Source organism: Battus philenor, unplaced genomic scaffold (assembly GCF_028537555.1).
Source record: "Battus philenor isolate CCGP_79_NKW_IND1 unplaced genomic scaffold, ilBatPhil1.0.hap1 SCAF_2, whole genome shotgun sequence".
Classification (NCBI taxonomy): domain Eukaryota; kingdom Metazoa; phylum Arthropoda; class Insecta; order Lepidoptera; family Papilionidae; genus Battus; species Battus philenor.
In genome coordinates, this window is record NW_027181682.1 from 2,867,590 (window position 1) to 2,885,772 (window position 18,183).

Below are 18,183 nucleotides of genomic sequence, written 5' to 3' on the forward strand. Positions count from 1 at the left end.
AATTGCTGTCAATTATATTATGGTATGTCCAAAAATCAATAGTTTGAGAAATAATAAATAGTGTAATGATAATATAACATTTAAGAGCGTTTAAAAATTCAGATTACTCCATGTTAAAATTAATTGTTGTATATTATCTGTCTGTGTGACCAAACATTGTAAGGTAAACCAAATGAAAAATTGATTAATGAAATAAAAAGAAAAGCTGGTTAAAAGTGGATAACGCAAGTAAAAGACAGACGTAGAGCAAAATGGAGCAGGCCTTCACCCGTGGAGGGGACCATAATGATTTATGATTTATAAAAATGAATTTTGATTCTTTTTAATATATTCATCATTTCAAAATTTATATACATTGAAATTATTTATTATGATTGCTATTTAAATTTAATGATTGTTAATATTAATATCTTATTTTTAATGAATGCACATATATCATAATTAATCATATGATATACTTGTTTAATATATTATTCATTATAGAAATAAAGAGGCTATATTAATAATAACAATGATAATCTGTCTGTATAGAAATTACTTCTAGAAACTATTAGCAAGTCGCATTCCAATAGAAAAAATAAATTAATTTAACATGTTTAAAACGTTCACTTTATACAGGATTCACACGTTTAAGTTGTTTTAAAGAAGTTTTTACACCTATCAATCACCGTGTATAAGAGATTTTCAGGTATGCGGTGACTCATCTCGATATCTCTGGAACTATAAGGTCTAAATATTTGAAATTTAGTAGGAAAATTTATATTGCCAATTAAAGGTGAACTAAGAAAGGATTGACTCTGTGTTTGGCACTAATCGGTGTAACATAACTCCTGAAGATGCCCCGAGGAGGGGTGAAACACGTGTTGAGTAATTTGGTGGTGGCGGTTGTGTGATTCGCATTGTTTGCCGCATACGCATTTATCAGCGGGCTGGCGGGCGGTGCATTTCATTGCACGACTACCACTGCATGTGCGGAAGTGGCTAAATATTTGTCCTTTTCTTGCTTAGGATGGACTACTGGATGGTAACGCCTGATTCCATTAAATAAGAAAGGGTTTGATAAAATTTTTACCATGATGGTTTGAGGGGCGTTCGTTAAATTAGTGAAACGGACATGGGTCACATAGACTTTATATTATTCAGATTATGTTGTAATTAATTAGTGAGAATATTAATTATAATTATGTTATACTATATAATCCGGACGGAGAATGTCAGGGAAGGACGGGGCTAGGTCGTTTAGACTGCGACATGCGGGGCTTCGCACGCATCGCGAGTCCTCGGCGCCTCTGCTTGTATGTTCAGTTTAGACTGATAGATTACACCGCTTGCGGAAACATAATTGGATCTAGTGATTTACTCAAGCCACAATTGTAGCATTTAAATCTGTTAAATACAGCAATATTTACATTATATTAGAAAGTTTATAAGCTACAGTTGTGGCGTATATCTTGATATATTTGGTACATCGCTATACAGGTTCGAAACGGAAATCTTGCACAAATTTGCTTTATATCTAATAATATAAAATTCTCGTGTCACGGTTTTCGAACTTGAACTCCTCTGAAACGGCTTGACCGATTTTTACCAAATTTTATATGCGTATTTAGTAGGTCTGAGAATCGGCTACTATCTATTTTTCATACCCCTAAGTGATAAGGTTTGTTCACCCTTAAAATTTTTTTTTTATTTTTTTGACGAAATTTTTTGTTTTTATTTTTTTATGATACAACATACAAAAATACATACAACCCTAAATTTTCACCCCTCTACAATCAACCCTTATTTTAAAATTGAAAATTAAAAATATTTTTTTTGCAAAACAACGTTTGTGGGATCGGCTAGTATTTTTATATATACCTCACTGGCCATTAATGAGTTAAAGAGAAAATGTTGGGAATTCTCCTAAGAGGTTAACCCTTAATAGCCTGATTTACGAAAGTGATTCTTTTTAATATTACTGTGTTTGCTTGAGGGTCTAGATGAAGAGAAAAATAGATTTTTTTTTTTAATTTCGTTGGAAATAATATTATACAAGAGTAAAATAAGTACAGCCAACCTATAAAAAAACTAATAGTAATGTGAACATTCGATTGAAAAGATCAGGTGTGAAAACATCTGTAGACGAAAGAAAGTAACCAATATGACCCAGTTGACAAGTTGAAATGCAGGCCTTAAGGTTGTGAAGTGAAGATCACGGATCGTCAAGCGCTGTGAAGAACGACTACCCTCATTGTGCACGAATATAATGAAGTTGAAATCGTTGGAAAAAGTCATGCGGAAAAGGCCGATTAGAAACGACTGACATTAAAAAAAAAATCAGATTACCTTTAATTAAATAGTCATTCGATTTTCGAATTTAAGACAGTCCTAAAAACTATCAGCGTCACCGAAATATTAACGAATAATCAATATAAAAATCGATGTTATCGTGACTGAATTAAAAAATCGATTTATTAACGAAAATGTAGATTAACACGTGTTTTAAATTAAAAACAATAGACAGACCTATCTAACATGATACTAAAAGAAAATGCAGTCTCTATATTACCGAAGTTTCCGTAGTTTTTAAAGATTTTTAGCTTATTTAACGTTCATTTATAAATAAACTTTTCTTTAAACATGTATGATATAAATGTGCTGCCAAAATAAAGATATTTTTAGTAACGAAATAATAATCTCTTTGAACAAACTTCGATATTATCCTGTTTAAATTTGTTTCTTTTGGAGTTTGCCGACCGCAGGCCTGTGTAAATATATACATATAAATAAATTCCGTAACGCGCCATGAGCTCAACTCAAACAATAACATGAAAGATACAAAACAGAAGCCCGACATATTGTAAATAAACATTTGTAACGCATTTTGAAATGCGTGAAAATGAAGGTACTGATATTTATTTATTTATAGATATTATTATCTAGTTTTGATCATTTAGTCTAATAATGTCAAAAAACTCCGGTTGATTTCCCTGGTTTTCTGACGTCGATTAAATTTAATGTAATTTAAAAATTAAATTTTAAATGAATCTGTGTATTAATTAAAATATCGGGTGCTGAAATTTAATAATGCAAAATTTTTTTACTATGTTTTACGAATTGTATATTTTTTATGTAATTTTGTCTTTTATTTAATCTGTGTATATTCCGTGATGTGAACAGAAAAATCTTACGCTACGAGATGATGCTACGATAGTTAGTAACGCGCCCTTTTGTGAAAAGATACAACAACAAACTCAAACTCTTTTTTCTTACCTCTTTCACAATACCTTAATATATAGTATTAGATTATTTCCCACGATTTATTATCTGTATTATTGCTTAGAGTCGCTCAACGTTCCATAGGTTTAAGACCAAGGAGAGTACCTTTTGAATCTGTAAACTGAGTGGACCAGATCGTGGTGCACATAATGACCAGCTGTCCCGTATTCGGCGCAGAACGAACGCACTGCCAGTTTAGTTTGGTGGAAAAGATACATGAAAGTTACATCGCCTCGCTAGTTAGCTTAGAAGGAGATCAATAGATCTTTCTGGAGCACTATAGAAGAATAATCAGAACAGTAATGAAAAGGTATAAGATATATGTCAATAGAAGACAGATAAATGTTGTGAACAAATTGAAAAACCTAGATAAAAATTTTAATATTAAAATGTATAATGAATGCAAAATAAAATATAAATAAAAATGAAAATTATAAAATAAAGATCAAAATAAAAATTAGAATTGTTACAGAATTCTAGAGAGAAGTCGAAGGTAGAGAGGCGATGTATAACAGGTAGCAACAAATGGAAGAAAATGAGAAGGACTACAAAAGTATCAATGAAAGAGGAACATTAGCAAGATATGGAAGAGAATGAACATACAGAAAACAGAACAGAACACAGAAAAACAAAAGAGGAGCGTAGAAATAACAAAATATTTCAAATAATGTTCATGCTTGCACATGGCAGAGGAGCATTAGAGGTTATATAACATGTAGAGGGTTGTCATCGCAATTTTTCTACAACATCGAATAGGTTAGTAGACTAACCAGTGGCGTAGCTATGGTATTTGGGCACTGGGGCAGATTGGGGCTTGGTGCCCCCCCTAAGGAGTCTAAATAATTTCAAAATTCAGAACAGAATGTAGTTAATATATTTTTTTTTTGGTTTAAAATAATAATAAATATATATAATATAATATTAGATCTAAATAAAATTTATTGCGAAAATTTAAAAACGAACATTCCTCGCTTTTTAGCCTTCAAAGTCATTAATCACATTTTCAATAGTGTCGACTAGTTTGAAACAGATATGTGTTTTTGTGATTTTAAAAAACACTATGTGTTTTGCGAATGAAAGGCTTAAACACTGTATATTATAATTTGTAACCGTTTACTTTTTTTTAATGTTCATATTATTTAACAACTTTTTTAGCACAAAAATAGAAAATTCGATATTCTTTTTAAGTTATTTACTTTAAATTATGGTTTTCATTTTTCTTTTAACATTTCATTTTTCATAATTCAAAAAAAAAATCAAAAAAATTATTTTCAACTTTGGTGCCCTCCCGGCTTGTGGTGCCTGGTGCGGCCGCCCCGCTCGCCATCCCCTAGCTACGCCACTGAAACTAACAAAACCGATATGACCAAGATGATTAGAAAGTTGAAGTGGTGAAGGCAAGCCATATAGCTCACAGAGCAGATGGCTACTGAGGCGTTAAAGTTCTGGAGGCAAGAAACGCACGGTTTACATCGCTTAAACTGGTCTTATTTAAAATATGGGGCGGCGTATGCAGCTGTAAAATTCTAACACTGAAATTGTAATCCGGATTTGTTACTTCACGGCATAAACCGGTCTTTCGAATTTCTTATTGTCTTTTGAATTAGCTTTAAGACTTTTATATGAAAAAACTAACATCTTTGTTTAATATTTTAAAAATAACGAACGTCATTTGGATCTCTATGGTCCTCCTTTACATATTTAATTTTCCGTATTTAATTATAATTGATTGTATCTGTGCAAATAATTTTAAATATCACAATTTTCATATTATTATTAAAAGAAGTAGTATATTAGCTGACAAGATAGCTGTTCTTTATATAAAATATGACAAATCAATTCTTATTTTCAACCGAATGATGCCCACTGCAAAGTATAGGCCTCCGTCAAATATATACATGGGGGGAGGGGGTGACTTTCCGCGACCTTAGCTATGTCGTCGGTCCATCTAGTAGGGATCTATCCACGACTCGTCTAAAGGCTCACGAGAACCTTTCGGTGGTGATAAATCAATTACTCTTATAATAATAATAATAAAGCTCTATATTCCGAAATTAGTATTTACAAAATAATCTATTGCTACACATTTTAAAACTAAATTTATTTTTAAAGTACATCTCTAATTTCAGTGTGCCTGTTGGCATAGACCTCCTCCAAAAACTTCCATTGACTTCTGTCGTTTGCAACCCTTCTCCATTTTACACCCGCAGTCAGTTTGAAATCATCTTCCCATCTTATTTTTTGTCTTCCTCGATTTCTTTTTCCGTCTCTCGGGTACCATTCTGTTATGGCCTTGCTCCATTTCCCATTCTTGTCTCGAATCATGTGTTACTCTTAATAAATAAAAAAAGGTTACTAAAAAAAGTATTTATTGCTATGATTTTTGACAAACTTACACGGGAACAGCCCACATAAAAGAGTGACGCCACGAACACTCGACGATTGCTCCAGTATTTAATTAATTGACATTGCAAATGTAAGCCGCATTGAAAAATATATTTGTTTCCTTCGACAAAGAGGAAACTCGTAAGAAATTAAGTCGGTAAACTCAAGCTATATCACTACCGTAGGAGAAATATGACCCATAGACGCGGACTGCAAGGCATAGACATGCCTCAAAGATATCTATGGGGGGATATACCATAATCTACACGCTTGCAAGACGGACTGGCGATCGCAGAATGGTACGCAGAGGACGCTGCTACCCATCCGCTAGAAAGTTATTTGTGAGCTGTGGTAATCAATTTATAGAAGATTATATCCCCCCCCCCTTCTTGTAATTGAACCCACGACCTACGAGCGCAAGTCTCTATTTTCTACCGCTGGGCTACCATTACTCTACCATTACTCTACTGCACTGCTACAGAGTGATTGATTACGATGTAACACCATACATTAATTGATAGAAAATGAGGTATAAATTTACCCCTTTCAAAACTACGCCTACAACAAATCAAATGGTATATCTAAAAACGATTTTATTTTTTATTACGTCTATTCAGATACTTTAGTTGTTAGTTTAAATGTATCGAAGTGGAGATTACATCATTTTATTTTGATGTGCAGTCGCTCTCTACTAGCTTGGCAGACGTTCAGAAAAATACCATTGACCTTTGAGAATGATAGCGTAATAAATTACTAACGATGACGTCATAGTCCAGAGGATAACTGTAGTTTTAGCAAGGTCCCTGGTTCGATTTCAGGGACTCATACAGCAACCATCACTGTTATTTGCAATTGTTGATATAGCGTACATGAAATTGGTAGTCATCGTGCAAGTATATGAGTAAGGAGACGTCGGGCTCGTGAAAGACAAGACGCACAAGAGATGTTTAAGAACAGATGGCTTGACATTTACCATCTCTGTTCTGTCGCACAACATTAACTTAAATAAATTAAATAACCTGAAGTTTTGGGTTACTAACCTGATGTGTCAATCTGGCTTAACAATCATTATCATCATCATTTAAGCTGATGAACGTCCACTTCTGGAGATAGACCTGCAACATAGATTTCCTATAAGCCCAGCCTTCCCAAACCAGCTTCCAACGTCTTCTGACAGCCTTAACATGGTGACGAATATACTATATTTAAATTATGTGCAATATAGTAAGAAAATAAATAAGAAATAAAAATAAATAAATTGTAAAGCGAATGAGGAAAATAATAAATGTAAAGCTGGAGAGCTCTTGATGGAAGGTGAAGGAAGTGAGGCGATGTATGGAAGGAAATTAGAAAAAAGAATGAAAGACATTGAAAAGGACGAAAGATGAGTATGAGAATAAAAACCAAAAAAATATTATGTAAATAAAGACCCTGTCCATCCATGATAGGGGATTGAAGCAGAGGACTCAAAAATGATGCCTCAAAATATATATGTATATATATACATATATACGATAGATACCATTGTATTGTATATTATCTCTAGGAAAACTTCGCAATAAAGCTATTTTGATAACCATTTGATGAATATTTCAATTGTTTTTCTTTTAGACTCTCGGAACACAGTTAAAGAACGTTCTAGAATAGAATTAGGCGTGAAAAAATTATCGGCAAATCGTAAGACCAAAATGTATGACGAAATACGGTTTACATCGATCTGTTAGTGGTATTATCCTCTTGTCTGTACCTGCAATAATAATCAATGCACTTGTAAAGAAATTGGCAAATCTATTCGGTTATTTAAGGCGACGGAAGCTACCAGCGCTTACTCACAACAGCAAAAGCGGAACGCCGGCCTCGGCCTAATGATTCACTAGCGGCCCTGACAGACTATTAACCGTGTTTCTAGGGCTTTGGTTGCGGATACTGGGGATTATGTATTTAGTTTTTTTTTAATGTCACAAAATCCGCTAATTGGTTCTGACACCATATATTCGCTTCTGGGATGTTTAGATCCGAGACTTAGAAAGTCAAAGAGAGTCGAAGCCCTTACTCGACTTTCTGGATTACCTGACGACCGAAACCAAAATCAAATAACGACTCACTAGACGTTTTCCTTGCCAGTGTGGACATGTGTTCCGTCAAGAAACAGACAAGTGTTCTCCAAGATAGAATAACATCGACCAAGAAGTTCAGAAAACTTTTCTCGTTCAAAATACCGCAATGTCTGAAGACGAACGTCTTTGACCATGTGTAACCACCTCGCTTATGACATGCAATATAAGAATGCTCAAGGTTACCCAGAGAACAATGGAGATGGAATCGTAAATGAGGATACCTGTAGAAGAACTAACGCCACCGAAGTAATTCAAAGAATAGACGACGTGGCAGTGGGCGTGGCACATGACTGCTGCAACCAATTGCCCTTAGGACCGAAAAGTTCTCGAGTGGCGTTCAAAGAGCTGGTAGGTGCGTCGATAGCCAGGTCGCTGGATGCCGGTCATCATGTCAATGTTTGGACGCCTATGACTGCCATGATAATGATAAAGAGAATAGAGAGTGTCACTTGATTGTCCGTCTCTATTTCATCCACTTCCACGTCATCCTCTAACTTTTGCTTTTCTCTATATACTTAGAAATGACATAACCTGAACGTAATCCTTTCCTCTTGTCCAGGGTTAATCCATTTGGAGCGAGCAGAGTCCGCTTCTGGTGCCGGTTCAGCTGGATCTGGATATGAAAGCGATGCTAGAAACTCCGGCTCTGATGGCAGTTTGAATCTCAAGCCGCATAAATACGGCATCTTCACAAAACAGGTGTGTACTTAAATTTGACCAGTGGTAGTCAAGCGGTAGAGGTAATGCTCAGTCAGACTCGCGATCATTGGTCGCGGGTTCGATTCCTAGGATACTGTCTTATATATTTCACATTTTGTACACTAATTATGTAGAGTTCCCATTGTTCGCGAATGTTCCAGAGGATGGGCAGCAGCGTCCTCTGCGTACCATAATACATGCACTGCGAGCGCCAATCCACCTGCCGAGAGTGGTGGTCATGGTACGTTCCCCCATAGATATCTTTCGGAGAGGACTATGTCATGCAGTGTACCACAATATAACTTATCCTTTCCTAGTGTAATAACTGAGCTCTTAGACCTTGGAAATATATGGTTCTACTGGTATAAAGACTTATTGGAAAACCTTCACAATAAATATTGAGTTTGTATGTTCTTCAGTTCCTACTTTCTCGATTAGAACCTTTGAGGTTGAGTTTTACTACAATTTAATAAAAGATTCAAATCCAGAGTCTGTCATATTTATTGGAATCAGGCGTTATTTTGCGAAAGTCCATCCTAAGTAAGAAAAGGATCAATATTTAGCCACTTCCCCGTACAGTGGTAGTCGTGCAACAAAGTGCACCACCATTAGACTCCGTGTTTGGCACTAATCGGTGTAGCATAACTCCAAAAGATGCCCCGAGGAGGGGTGAAACACGTGTTGAGTGGCGCGTGTTGGTATCAGCGGGCTGGCGGGCGGTGCACTTTATTGCACGACTACCACCGCATGTGCGGAAGTGGCTAAATATTGGTCCTTTTCTTACTTATCCAGAGTCCGTCGTTTAGAAATCCGGTGGAACTAAGTAAGCAAGTTCCCATGAGTTCAGACCTTACCGAACTCCCTATTTATTAACACTTTTTTGTATACCATAAATAATAACTAAAAAAAAGAAAAAAAACCCTTGCGGTGCTTCTCCCTTCGTAGCTCGGCTTTCCAACCGATATATTTCTTTTACGGGTATATGGTTCCTTTTAACTTCATCGTGGATGACCAGATCACAACTACCGACGAGGGATCTAGTTCAGAGGGGAACACGTATTCATTTTCTTATTACCTCTTCGGCCTAATGGCACTATCCTTTTATCTAAGGTACAATTTTTCGAATTTTTGTTAACTTATTATTAATTAATTATTATAAAAATTATTTCACTTACATTACATAACCATTAATTACAATTTTTATACATTTTTACTATTTGTTTTATAAATTATGAGTTACTCATTTTTTCTCCCTTTACCTGGGGATCACGTCAATGCCTTGTTAAACTAGTCTAGAATTAAAAAAAAAATTGGTAATCTAAAATCAGATCGATATTTGACATCTACTGCCTTAGATCTGTGTTGTATACTTTCTCTTGAAATACTAATTGTCCTTAATGACACTTGTGTCCCACGTGTGGGCTTAACACAATATAACATTACTAAAGATATTTATATTCTGTATTTCATTATTTAATGTACTTAGGTGTCTGGTACAAGCATCCAGTACTTACTGTGTCCGACATGCGGGCACGAGACCCTGCTACCTCCCGGAGGGATCACGGAGTTGCCTCTCAACTACGTCCTGCTGAGGAAAATGACCCTCGCTGACAATGAAGAGGATATAAGAATCCTCTGCGACCTATGCGACACTGACAATAAGGTATATATAATAATTTAAATATAGTCGCGTAAGAATTTTAGAAAGGCAATGCCAATGGCAATGGCAAGTGTGCAATGCACATGAAAGGTTTAAATATAATGCTATAAATGGTGGTGGTAGTGATATATATAAATATAAATAATGAAGACTTTGTGGCTCTAAAGAGAAAAATATTTTTAAAAATTTAAATGTAAAAAAAGTTTTTGGCCCATGAGGGGATCGAACCCGCGACCTTCGCGTTATTAGCACGACGCTCTAACCAACTGAGCTAATGGGCCGATTGAAAACATTTGTGGAAATAGTGAAAAGCCTAAAAATTATTTAAACTTTTTTTAATAAAATTCAGTTTTAACTCTACATTACGCAAATTTGCCATACAACAATACGCTCTATAAAGCAAAATAAAAAAGATATTGATACAAGTAGAAATAATATTTCATTATAATGAGACATATTGGGATGCGGACCCGAAACATTAGAAAAAGAAGTTCTAAGGGGACTCATTTTGATCCATTAGTCATGTCCATTATAACTAATGATTTCAGATAACTTTTGTGATGAAAATAATAAATACATTTAATAAACTTTTAAGTTAAACGGTTTTTTGATACCCATATTGTGGTGGTTGTGGAAAAATATGTACCTAGTCCGCCATATTGGAACGGCGTCCATCTTGAATTTTAATTTTTGACATAATCATCGTGTTTTACTAGTGTAGCCCTTTCATTTGATACCCATATTGAGGAGGTTAAGGAAAAATTTGTAATCCGCCATTTTGTATCGGCGGCCATCTTAGATTTATAATGTTATTGATTTTATTATATTGTATTGTCATCTAAATTAAATGCGTGTACCAAATTTTAGATCAATGTGACAACGGGAAGGTGTTTTAATTTCAATTTCTAATTTTGACCCAAAGAAATAAACAAATAAATTCCGTACGGGTCGAACTAAATAAAACCGTTTAAAAAGCATGTGGCACATTGTAAATAACTAAACATACTTTCAGCCATCTTAAAGAATGTTTAGTGTCAACTCTACGCTAGGCAAATGCCATCCAACGGTAGAGCACAGAGCAAAATTAAAAAATTGCCATCAAAAATAATGCTGCATTACGCAAAATTAAAAAAAAAAAAACATTAAAATATAGTCGATACTAATAATAATTTAACTTAGTAATGAAACATCTTCTGTGAACCAAAGACTTCAGAGAAATACCATAATTTTGATTAATGCCAATTTTAATCAATGATTCCAGAGAACGTTTGTGATGAAAATAAAAGGCATGTGGCCCATGAGGGGATCGAACCCGCGACCTTCGCGTTATTAGCACGACGCTCTAACCAACTGAGCTAATGGGCCAGTTGTAATGTAAAGCCAACGAAGCGCATTTAAGAAAACATTAGTAACACTATTAAGTTTACATAGCTTTTCAACCACTATAGCAATTAAGAACAGAAAATAGCAACGCATGTCGTCTGACCTCACGAAAAACAGGTGACCATTTAAATCATTGCAAGACGCTTCATACAGACTCCTTCCAACCGATTCTTTTTTAAAGGCTTCGGCTTTTGGGGACCTCTTGTTCCTCTATCATATATTTTAGATAGAGACATAACTTTCTATATATATTTTTTTAATTTAATATATATTACATCCTCTGTCTCTCATCCTTCACAATTTCTTTTATTACCTTTCTCTTTCATTCTTCACCTTATCTCTCACTCTCGCGGCATATTTTCACATTATTCACTTTTAGTTTTAAATAATTTTCTCTATTCAATTTCTACAACTTTTATAAACTTTTTTTTATACAATACAAACTTATGTATAGTTTAAATCTTTCTTTATACCTATCACAGTTGTTCTTGTCGTATGTTCTTTTATTTCCACCTATGTTATGTTACATCTTCTACTACTTTCTTGTTAAACCGCAGAAAAATGTGACTTTTCCCATCGTCTCCCATTAGAGATGCTATACTGCTGCTTAACCAGATTGAAAGAAGGAAAAAAAGAAGAAGTCTATAGGTGAAGCCTATACTTAGTTTTGGACATCTTACAGCTGTCCGATATACTACTTCTTTCGGTCTTAACCTCAGCCACTATCACGCTTCACGACCTGCCTTCTATCAGTGGTCAATCCGCTGGGTTATGCCAGCTAATTTGGTTCGTCTGCTCTCATTCTTGAGTTAAATAAAGGAATCTCCAACATAGCCCCTTTCATAGCTCGTTAAGCGAAGATAAACATGCCAATGAGGTCTAGAATGGGATACCAAATCTTTGCACAGTAAGTTACTGGTAATCATACATTAGTTGACTTTTTGTTTACTATATAGTGTAGTCCTAAACGCGGGTTTATTTAATGTCACACTTGTCAAACACGATGTATCTAACATTCATCATGCTTATACTCATGACACGGCGGCCGCCCGCCTAGGTCGCGTTCAAGCGAAGGCGGTTAAGAGAAGCTCGTGTCTCAACGTATTACTTACACTACACCTCATTCACTATACAACTACACTGGTATATTCCCTCTTGTCTTTCATCTTCGATGTAAGTGATACGATGGTCCAGTGTAAATTTTTAGTTCGCGGACCTCCTGTTTCTATAGACCAGAGCCTCTTAAACTATGGGTCGCGACCCCAAATGCGGTCGCGTAACAAAATTCTGGGGTCGAAAGATTTTAATGTCAAATATTTATATATACCATTTTATAACATCACTAGAGTTGGCGCAGTACAGTGGACTTGCAGTGTCTCACACGCGCATTTCTTGAAGGTTTTAAACTAATATAAATACAATTTCACATTTTTTTGTCCAATTTTTAATTTTAGATTTTTGTACGTTTCAAAACGAATTCTTAAACTATATATTTTCATATTTATATGTATATTGTTACCTAATAAATAAATCATTTAAAAATATTGATTTATTTTTCTTTTATTTTTGTATGGGGTCGCCAAGAAACTCGCAATCATAAATGGGGTCGTGAATGACAAAAGTTTAAGAAGCCCTGCTATAGACAATTTCGATAAAGCTGCACAAAGCATAAATCGGCTAGCAGCAAACATCAGATTACTACTGCGTATTATAATTATATTCCTTTTGTAAACGACACACGTTTTTAAATATATGTGACAATTATAGATGAATGTCTCCACACGTGGCGGTCGCGTTCCACATCCCCCCTAAACCACGTTCCGTTACCGAATATTTCCATTACTTACTTCACGCCACATTTATACTTTAGATCCGGCCCTTTTGTGAACGTTCTTGTATAGAATTCTAACATCACGTTACGTTTTTAATTTTCCCTTAATGGTTTTAGTTGCGAGTTATTTTTGTAACGAGATATTAAATCAATAAATGAAATTACTTTAAAAATAGCTCTATTTTTTTCTATCGTACTGTGACATGATTGTAATATTGTACGAAACGTATTGGATCAAAGGTTTACTCTTTTTAATACAACAGTAAAATGATTTGAAACTACAGGAGAATTCGTTTGACATTAAAAATACGCGCCGTTTAGAGATAATAATGATTTCTCTTAATTTCTTTTCTTACGTGACTCGCATAATAAGTTGCTTAGATCATTGGAGAATTTGAAAATTCACTATGCCTGCTCATTACTATGTTTATGGAGAAATCTTTAACCGTTGTCGCTGTCAGGTTATGGATTGAATTACCAGAAGCAAAAAGATACGATAAATCGCTGTCACTATTTAAAAAGATGGCTAAAGAGCTCTGCCTCCGCTCTGGCTCCTTCGCCTCTTAAATAGGATATTTTGTAGCATTTGTTATTCATATTTGTGTAATATATAAATATAATATATATATATATATATATATATATAATATATACGGAATGTGACATGGAAAGAAATAAATTGGTCACTTACCAATTGATTTTCATATGTATAAGATTAATCGCCTGATAAAAATTTTATCGATTTATGTAAGTCAATTATGTTACATTGCAGTCCACTTATATTTAAAATTTGTCAAAAATTAATATTATTTTATGTGTACTATAGCATAAAAGTGGTATGAACATTTTATTGGAGTCTTCCGGCGAAGCCTGATCTGGTTTCTTTTTGCTTAAAGTTTGTTATCGTTCGGTACTCGGGGATTAGCAATTTGGCGATACAACATGGTTCAATAGAGGCGACTACAAAGTCATTAATTATTGTAATCAGCAAAAAACCGACATGATGAACGGTCATGCATTGCCCGCATCTAGCAATCTTCCACAAACTTAACTATGTTCAAATCCAAACAAATCTGTGATATCAAAAAATAAAGATAAAGACTGGAAAATAAAAGTGTACCTAGCCACCTAAGAGTAAAAAGATGAAAGGAAGGCGATGAAAACAAGAAGGAATGAAAGAACAAAAATTACAAGATATTGTGAAGGATAAAAGGAAAGAATAAAAGATATTGAGAAGTATGAAAGTGAGTATCGAATAAAGATAAAACTTTGAAAAAATTATGTGTAAATAAAGTCCCTGTCCCAAACTAGATAGGGGGTACGAGAGGCTCCCAATAGCGAGGGCCATGTAAAATAAATAAAAAAACTTAACTATGTCCTTTGTCCACCAAGTAGGATACCCACACCGTGTCTATCAACTCGTGCTCACTACTCAGGAACAGCCGCTGGTTGAACCAGCGATAAGGCCTTCAGCCGTCACAAATTCTTCATACGATTTTTATTTAAAAAAAGCTCGTTCATAATTATAGGCAGAGAGTCGCTGCAAACAGTGCCTTGTGAGCGTGTGCACGGTCTGTGGGAAGGCACACAGCAAGCAGAAGGCTACATCTAGGCACACACTCGAGCCACTTGAACCACCAGCCAAGTACTGCACCCAGCATCCTAGCTCCGAGCTCAACATCTACTGCGCCCCGTGTCAGCAGGTACCATATTGTCAGACACTAACAATTATATATACTTTATATTATATACACCAGTAAAAGGAGATAAGAAGTCTAACCTTAAAAATGTGTAAATGTTTAATGGAATCAGGCGTTACCTCGTGGAAGTCCATCCTAAGTAAGAAAAGGACCAATATTTAGATAGAGTCTCTCTGTATGTTCTCTGTGTTTGGCATTAATCGGTGTAACATAACTCCTGAAGATGCCCCGTGGAGGGGTGAAACACGTGTTGAGTGATTTGGCGGTGGGGGTTGTGTGATTCGCATTGTTTGCCGCATACGCATTTATAAGCGGACTGGCGGGCGGTGCACTTTATTGCACGACTACCACTGCATGTGCGGAAGTGGCTAAATATTGGTCCTTTTCTTACTTAAAAATGACTCGGAATGAAACACCACTAGTTCACAAGGAGTCCTTTATTCGCAACTTAGATAGTCACTCTACTTTAACACAAAGTATACTTCCGCTTAGTCCAAACTTCGCTTCCAAACTTACCAAATAGTCACTGTGTATCACTGATCGTAGAACCTCATCTTATAACTCAAAAAACAACACTGGACTGACGACATGGGGAGTACCTATTTATACTACGGATAAGGTTCTAGTAAGTTCGAGATAGTACTCGGTTAGAATTTCTGAGTACCGTACACAAAAATTTATAAATTACTTTAAGGTCACGCGTGGTTATGGCACTTGATCCTAGAGTTCCTTATTTATTGTCTAGAGGGTTCTGTAACTCGTCCTTCGTAACAACGTAATTCAAACAAATGTGAAAGAGTGTAAAAACTGATCTGAAAATGTAGATGAGGGAAGGAAGGCGAAACATGTATGTAATCTTTTCCTTTGTGAAGTATAAAAGGCCGGCACAAAAGAAAATGCGAAGGAAGGAGATTGTAGGATAAAAATAATAAATGTGAAAAACTTATTTACTCCAATCTCTAACATCGCTGCCCCAAACATGGCAGGAGGAACGAGATGTTCACAAAAAGGGGGTCCATAAAAATAGTCTACCACCAAGGTGGACCCTGGATTCAAGCCGGTTCCAACCGGTCACATTAAAAATCTATGAAAGACGTTTATGTCCAGCTGTGAACATTCCATGACTTATATGATACTGAAACTAAAAAGACCAGTTATAAATCATATACTTAAATACGTATTATTGAGAGAAATTTTCAAAAAAGTTGTCTTAATTTTAACACAATTAATTAAATAATATATTCTAGTCAATAATTAAAATAAATGTCGCAAATTAAACACACACAATACGTTACCTTGTAAGATTTTATGTTTTTCTAAATGAGAGTGTTTCTTTTGACAAAATCATTAGGCAAATAAATACATTTAAAAATACTTTTAAGTTAAACGGTTTTTTGATACCCATATTGTGGTGGTTGTGGAAAAATAAGTACCTAGTCCGTCATATTGGAACGGCGTCCATCTTGAATTTTTAATTTTGACATAATCATCGTGTTTTACTAGTGTAGCCCTTTCATTTGATACCCATATTGAGGGGGTTAAGGAAAAATATGTAATCCGCCATTTTGTATCGGCGGCCATCTTAGATTTATAATGTTATTGATTTTATTATCTAAATTAAATGTGTGTACTAAATTTCAGATCAATCTGACACCGGGAAGGTGCTTAAATTTCAATTTCTAATTTTGACCCAAATAAACAAATTCCGTACGGGTCGAACTAAATAAAACCGTTTAAAAAACGGTTTCATTTCTGGGCAAAAGTTATCTCTTATGTTGTTCTTATATTTATAAACATGCAATTAATATATTGTGATTGTTGGTGCAGGTGATCTGCCGAGACTGCAGCGTGGTGTCGCACTCGGGGCACGCGCTGGCGAGCGCTACACGTGCAGCGGCTGAGCGTGCACGGATCCTGCGCGACGCGTGCCAGCGTGCACGTCACGTGCCCGAGCATGTTGAGCGTGCTGCCAGGACCCTCAGCGCGCATGCACTTGAAGCCGATGTGAGTCTTTCTTTAATTCTATAGGCAGTAATTTACACTTACTTTTGAATCGACAATTCCTTTAACATTGTAATAAGCTACTATCGGATCTGATCTTCTGAAAAAAACCGGCAAAAATCTCAACAGATGCTCATTTTAAATTAAATTTAACATTTTTTGATGTATATTATGATATCAATCTTGAATCCACAAACCAAATTGCACATATTTCGATAAAATAAAAACTATTAAATGCTGTAATAAGTTTGAGTTAATAATTTATTCTCAGGCAAGTGCGATCAAAATCAGTTTTATGTTCTTATTTATTACACGTATATATGTTATATACATATGTATGTTTGTGTACATCTAATGCTTTATTGTATAAACACACAGCAATTGTTTCTGAAATTAAAAAAAACACACACACTCCACAAACATAATAAAATAAAGCATTATAAAACGACATTCAAAGCATTTAACTCTTATTAACTAGTTTTAATATTAATTCTCGTAATTAAAGAATAAAGTTTAGGAAAAAATATAAAATTTTTTCACACAAGTCATTGACCTTTTGACATTGACAGTTAGAAGTTACGATATTATAGATAATTCAAATTAATTAATTATTATGGAATGTATATATATTTTTCTTATATATGTATATAGATATGTTTTGTACACTTTAACTACCTATTATTTATATTTCTACTTACAGATCGCTTCGTGTGATAAGACCGCCCATTGTACTCTTTTGTTTTATTATAATGAAACTATTTAAACGTATCCTAGCATGTACAATAAAGAATATTACTAAAAAGTAATCCTAATTTTAGATTTAAAATTTAGAAAAGAAAGGTCTGGGATACCATGTGAAACTATTATATATAATATATTGTACATATTATGTACACTCAGACACATGAAGGATTTTGTAAACTGACAAAAACATTTAATTATAATATGCCTACAGTTATAACTGTGTCATGTGTGTAGCAATATGAAATAGATGTATAGAATCATAAGATTAGGTGACAAGAATCACCCAGTGGACGAAATACTTAATTTTAATCATGATCCTACAGACTGTCACTGACTGATCGCTTACTGTATCGCTTTTTTGTAATACTCCTTGTTTGATTATGTCAGCTGATAGGAGTTCAC

The 18,183-nt window shown here is 34.8% G+C and overlaps 1 protein-coding gene and 2 non-coding genes across 3 annotated transcripts in view; 1 reads left to right on the plus strand and 2 right to left on the minus strand.

Annotated features, from left to right (window-relative positions):
- LOC137922435 (E3 ubiquitin-protein ligase TRIM45) overlaps window positions 1-18,183 on the plus strand; it is a 29,588-nt gene that overhangs the window by 4,075 nt on the left and 7,330 nt on the right. The window contains exons 2-5 of the mRNA XM_068765422.1: window positions 8,323-8,462; window positions 9,949-10,125; window positions 14,866-15,039; window positions 16,864-17,040. Of these exons, the coding sequence (XP_068621523.1) occupies window positions 8,323-8,462; window positions 9,949-10,125; window positions 14,866-15,039; window positions 16,864-17,040 (668 nt within the window). The remainder of the gene's footprint in view (window positions 1-8,322; window positions 8,463-9,948; window positions 10,126-14,865; window positions 15,040-16,863; window positions 17,041-18,183) is intronic.
- Window positions 10,330-10,403, minus strand: TRNAI-AAU (transfer RNA isoleucine (anticodon AAU)). Its single transcript has one exon. It is a non-coding gene; the product is annotated as a tRNA-Ile (tRNA).
- TRNAI-AAU (transfer RNA isoleucine (anticodon AAU)) lies at window positions 11,414-11,487 on the minus strand. The gene has a single exon. It is a non-coding gene; the product is annotated as a tRNA-Ile (tRNA).